The sequence below is a fragment of the Thalia democratica genome, chromosome 7 (genome assembly GCF_965202585.1).
Source record: "Thalia democratica chromosome 7, ktThaDemo2.hap1.1, whole genome shotgun sequence".
NCBI classification, from domain to species: domain Eukaryota; kingdom Metazoa; phylum Chordata; class Thaliacea; order Salpida; family Salpidae; genus Thalia; species Thalia democratica.
In genome coordinates this window covers 36,336,998-36,342,997 of record NC_139171.1, presented here as the reverse complement: position 1 = coordinate 36,342,997, position 6,000 = coordinate 36,336,998, and the positions used below count along the sequence as shown (strand labels likewise).

At 28.5% G+C, this 6,000-nt stretch overlaps 1 protein-coding gene across 4 annotated transcripts in view; it reads right to left on the bottom strand.

Annotated features, from left to right (window-relative positions):
• Positions 1-6,000, bottom strand: part of LOC145840340 (uncharacterized) — a 31,516-nt gene continuing 25,516 nt past the window's right edge. For 3 of the 4 annotated variants that reach the window (XM_082947569.1, XM_082947571.1, XM_082947572.1), the window contains 3 exons: positions 3,888-4,041; positions 1,581-1,705; positions 1-917 (listed from right to left, as the gene is read on the bottom strand). In XM_082947569.1, coding sequence (XP_082803695.1) covers positions 759-917; positions 1,581-1,705; positions 3,888-4,041 — 438 coding nt within the window. In that variant the 3' untranslated portion in view covers positions 1-758. The remainder of the gene's footprint in view (positions 918-1,580; positions 1,706-3,887; positions 4,042-6,000) is intronic. The other variant, XM_082947570.1, reaches the window with a different exon arrangement.

Here is a 6,000-nt window from a genome sequence, read left to right as displayed (position 1 = left end):
TAATCTGTTTATTTCACAAAATATATAACTGATAATGATAAATTTTAGGAAATTTCAAAACGAAAAATTACTTTGGCTGAATTTGAACTATATTAAAATCATTTAAAAACTATTTTTAGAAATAAAACAATAATTTCAGAAAGATAAAACATAAAAAAAGAAATCAAAACTAAAAATAAACTCGATTTTTATTTGTTCATCAACTGCTAAAAACATGTTGTATTTAACTAATTTGATAATTCATTAAATAAATGTAATTACTATTAATAAACACATAATTTTGCAAACTAAAAGACTCGTATTAACCTTTTAAAAAACATTTAATTAAAACAGGAACTAATTAAATAGTTTATTTATTTCTAAAACACGACACAAGAAAAATTATCTATGTTGATGCAGATTAAAGTTGCAGGTGATAGGGCAATTTTCTAGTGTTCTTTGGTGCGTACATAAATACTAATCATATAAACTCTATTCGCATAAATGACCAAAAATGACTCGAAAAAAGCTCGTATCGAAACAACGCAACAACAAAAAAGCTCGTTTACAAAAAAAAACATTATAAGGCCTAAAATGCTTCGCGTATATCAGACAACTCCGACGTGTCCAGGCACTGAACTTTCGTATGCCTGTGCTTACTTCTTGATGAGATGAGAGGCACTGTACGATCGATGAGAGACCTGAAGAAATGGATAAAGCTGTCGACTTTTTGCCCAACTTTTTTTTACTAGCGCGCTTCGACTAAACACAATAATTTCCTAGCTGCCGTCCATGTACCTGTACTGCTGCTTGAACTGGGTGGAGGGCATCTGCATCTGCTGGTGGTACATCCGCCTGCTCTCCTCCTGCCGCTTCTGCAGTCGCTTCTCCTCCGCCGCCTTCCCGTGCACCTTCATGTGCGCGTTCTTGCTCTTCACCTGTTTTGTTTGTTACGTCACAGTTTCTACTGATTTCAAACGCGCGCCGCATCAATGTGAAAACTCGCAGTTTGTAAATATTAGTTGTTTTGATGCTTTACTTCAAAAATTCTTCTTTATAAAAGTAACATTTTTGATTCAACAACAGAAATTTGATATTAAAGTAAGAATAAAAGTACCACCAGTGTTTGTGATAATAGATAGCGTTTTGACAATTTACCCAAACGCTTTATCTAAGTATAAAAAAATAAACCGTTTTATAAAGAACAGTTTAAAGTTTATGAAATGAATGACTTTATTCACTATTATGTTTCATAAACCGCACATATTACTATTATTTTGTTGTTAATCTAGCACTGTAATTAGTTTAATCTAAAAAATTTAAAAAATAAGTTCGTTACAAATTATGATATCTCGAAATGTTAAAAGGTAAGCACACCAAAACATGTTTATCCACTTTTTATTCATCATAAAGAAAATACATTTACTTTATAATAAACTTCTCCTTTTATAGTTAATTAATCTTTATAATAAGCTTCTCCTAAACACTTTAAACTTTTTGTTTAATTTTCTTATGTACTAAACTCACAAAATAACTAGTTTACTTGTCATTCATATCAATTACAAAACACGAAAAAATTAAACATTTTCCATTCAACCGACCTTGGAGAAGACCTTGCCGCACTTTTCGCAGGTGAAGCGGTTGTTCTGGTTGTTCTGACCTCCCGTGTGCGGTGACACTGATGGCGATATCGAAGGACTGCTCGAGTGGGCGTAAGTCAATCGCGCTGTTGTGAAAATAATGGTTATTGAATGAAATAGCGAACAAACTTATAGGTAATGTGTTGAAAGAGAAACACAGTAAAAATTAAAATACAACAACGGTTTAAAGCATTTTACATACACATACTAAACAAAAAAAAATTAATTTGAATTTATTTAGCAAAACCTAGTGATCTACCTGATCCAAGGTCCGGCCGGATCCTAGTTTTGAAAATAGATCATATTCCGGTTTTGGCCGGATCCAAATAATTAAAAACAGTACTAGAAAAAATGTCTAAATGTCTACAATACAACAATAACACTTAATTTCGAACATAATGTTTCCTAAAAAGACATACTAAACCATTAAAGCATAAACAAATTCCAAGTACATTAATTTTACATTACAAGGTTTACATTAATTTATAAATTTTTTTGAAAACACAAAGGTAATTTTTCTACTTGTTTTTTTTTTTTTTGCATATGTATCAGTTAATTATTTAAATTGAACGATTCATAGTAATTTTGCTAACTTCGGTTCGTGAGAAACCAATACTTTTTTATTAAGTGACTTTAGCTTTAATTATTTTTTTAACTTTTAACTAAACTAGTCTTTGTACACTTTTTCAATGGTGTGCAAGTGAGTTTAACAGCTTCTTTATTTGTTGGGTTAGAAGTTGCAAAATTTCACACATAAGAGGCCGGAATTGTTTGACATAGACTTTTAAAAGTTGCTTTATTTTTCTTAAACTTAGTAACTTTAAGTTTACATATTGTTTCATGCATTATTCAATGTTCAAAGTAAAATTTCTTCAAATGACGATTAACAAAACTATTTATGTTTATGTGATATTTAAACAAAACTTTAACAATAGGAAGTTAAAAATAAAATTTCAGGTAAATGTTTATCACATATATGCTTTTACTGATTAGTAAACCAGAAATTGTATTCTTAACTTCATTTAATTGTTAGATAGAAAAAATCAAAGTTTAGTGATGGGCAAAGTACGACTTTGTATTGGACCTGGATGAAAACTCAGGCGTACAATGTACTTTCTAGCTTCAAAACAACTAACGTAAATTTACTTTTTTTATCAAAAACGTGCAACTAATTTGTAGTTTTTTCTTCAAATTAGAATCATTCTATTGTTTATCTACTTGATGCCGTGAAAAAAAAATCATACATTTGACTGTGTCCTGGACAGATTTTAGTATTATATTCTGTATATAAAGCTTACTATTATAAAAAAGCCGTTTTGAAGACAAAGCTAGCAAAATTAAATTGTTTTTATCGTTCTGAGGTACTTAAAAATAGTTTTACAATCAAAGTCTGCAAAAGCAACTAGTGAAGATACCTACAGCGGGCGTGTAAATCATGTATCATGTAAAAAAATGACAACTACTTGTACCAGTGTTTCCATAATTACTGTGCACAGATGCTAAATTTGAGAGGCACTGACTGAGACAAGCTTTTAAATCTTTGTCTAATTAATGCTAAGACTTTAAATTAACTTACTGTTACACATCTTAGACATTATCAAAATATTTTAACTATAAACATTTTGCTAATTTGCCTTCTAAATTACTTTTACTCTTAAAACATTTTAACATTGTCTGAGTATATATATTCTAAACTAATGATAGAGCTGAGTTTAAAATATAGTTGAACAACGTAAGGAAAAAATCATAATTTTACAGAAATGGTAATTTTTAATATTTCACAAAACTAAACACACACTCTACTTTTGTTTGTCTTCCTTGTGTTTGCCAATATCGCTGTCAAAATTTTTATTTACCTTTTTTTACGACTGTATTTCTCAAAAAGTATTTTGTTTGGCTGTTAATTACAAACAATAAACAATTTTTAGAACCAAAACTCCAAAGAATATTAAATTATGAATTACTAAACTAAATGTTCTTTTAGTTAGATTTGACACCTTACTAACTAAACTTTATATGTATTTTATATGCAATACCAACCGGATGAAAATGACCTTGAGTTACTAAGTTTGTTATGTGGCGCTGGCGGCCATTCAGAAAATTTTACTTTCAAGATTATTTTCTAATAATAAGAAAAACACATAATTGAAAAAAAATCTTAAAACGAATCGGAAAAAAAAACTAAGGTAATTTTAACTTAATTTTCATACGAGCGCGAAAGAGTGGTAACCCTTGCACTCATTTACAAACAACAAACACTGCAGCAACCTCTTATGTTGTCGATGTGGGGGTTGACCACTTGCTGGTGGTTGTACAGCTGGTGGTTGTACACTTGCTGCTGCTGCGTGGTCGGCTCCATCATCAGCTGCTGCTGGTCGATCGTGCTGTACTGAGGCTCGGCTTCCTGCGTGCTCGCCTGCTGCTGTGTAACAAAAAGTAAATTTTATCGTATGCCTTTTCGGTGATTTTAAAAATAAATAAAGGAAATTTCATATGAAAAATGCTGTTTGTAATAAAGTTTCAATTTATGATTGGAACATGAAAGTATGAGAGACAATAACAATTAATTTTGTGGCTCTGCATATCTATTATCCACTGGTGTCGACTTAATCTACTTAGTTAAGTTTTAACATTTAAAAAATAATTGATATTAAAACTTTTTATCATAATTTAAATTGTTAGTTGGTTTTTTTTTTTTTGAAAAACTTAAAAATATTCCTTTTTAAACTCAAAAACCAGCAGTAATTAACGTCAGTGGAAAATTCTCATCATTATTATTGTAAACATTTCTTAATCATATTCTAAGATGAGTTTTTTTAGTCTACTTAGTTAAATTTATACGTATTGGGTGGGTGTCACTTTTGTATGGCGTCACTTTTGCACAGGTTGAAAGTTCTTTTTTTTCAATCATTTTAATTTACTAATTTTTTTGCTATCACTATTACCCCTCACCCTTACCCTCGGTCGGTAAATTTATTATTTTTTTTTTTTTGTTTGTTATACTCTATTTCTTACAATCTTTTTTATTTTACTGTTTTTTTGATTAATAATACTAGCTGTCTTTAATTTTTACTATCACTGTTTACACTAACCATTACCCACGGTCATTAACTTCTTTTTTTTTATCAATTAATTTTTTTATTTTTTCTTGTTTCTTTTTTACAATTAATTTTTCTTTTTATTAATATATATTCTTTTTACTCTCGTGCAAGAAAGTGACGCCGTGCAAAAGTGTCCTCTTGTGCTAAAGTGACGCCGTGCAAAAGTGTCCCCTCGTGCAAATGAGTCACCGTTCAAAAGTGTCCCCTTCTGCAAAAGTGACCCGTTCCTATACGTATTACCCCTAAAATATATCTAAAAACTCATATATAAATTTAATTGTTTTAGTTCTCTAAAGGTAACCTATAAATTTACAAGTAGAAAAGAAAGATTTAGCTCACCTAATACTTTATTTTTCTAATATATGTTTGTTCATGCAATACGTTTTTTAATGTTATATTGTTTGACTGCTTTACTTTTATTTTTTTATAACTTATGTACATTACCAAATTAATTTTAATAAGTTGCTACTATAAAGGTAAATTTTTTTTTTTAATTTGTTTCTTATTTTGCATCATTCAATTTTGGTTTTAACAAGTACTTAAATCATAACTTTAAATATTTTTCTTACTTAAAAACATTTTTTAATTTTTAATAATTTTATCCGCTAGTAGACATTTAGAGCAACAAAACTTGTATTAGGAGTAACTTTTTTATTTGGCTTGTGAATAATTCGATTAAACACAATTGAAGCAGGAAAAGATAAAAGTATGTGTTTTGTTATGCTTATTAACAAACATTAAAATTATAAAAACCCAAAAAATGAGTAATCCTAACTTGTACACATAATTAAAATAGAACTAAAGTATGATTTAAAAACTTACTTTAGATATCAAGTTAGCTTTTTTTAGATTGGTAAATTTTTAATTGTTTAATAAAAGGTGTGTGGTTTAAAATGCTAGTTATTTTTTTATTTAAAATTAAATAAAATTAAAATAAAACTCAAACATTTTCATTACTACATAATTAAAATGAAAACTAAAGTCTGTATTAAAGCCATTAAACAATGACTAGGGATTATCACAAGATAAAAAATACCTCTGGCACATTGATTATTATTTCGTGTTTTAGCTTCTTCTTTTTAAACGGATTAAACAAAAGTATTTTAAATTTTGGACTCTGACTATTTTATAGCGTTATAATACTAATAAAATAATCTATTTTTTATAAATTTAATTTTTCCACAAAACATTGGAATAAAATTGAACTGTAACAAACTTTATATTATTATCTTATAGTAAATACTAATAATTTAAAGATGAACCATTGTAATGAATTATGA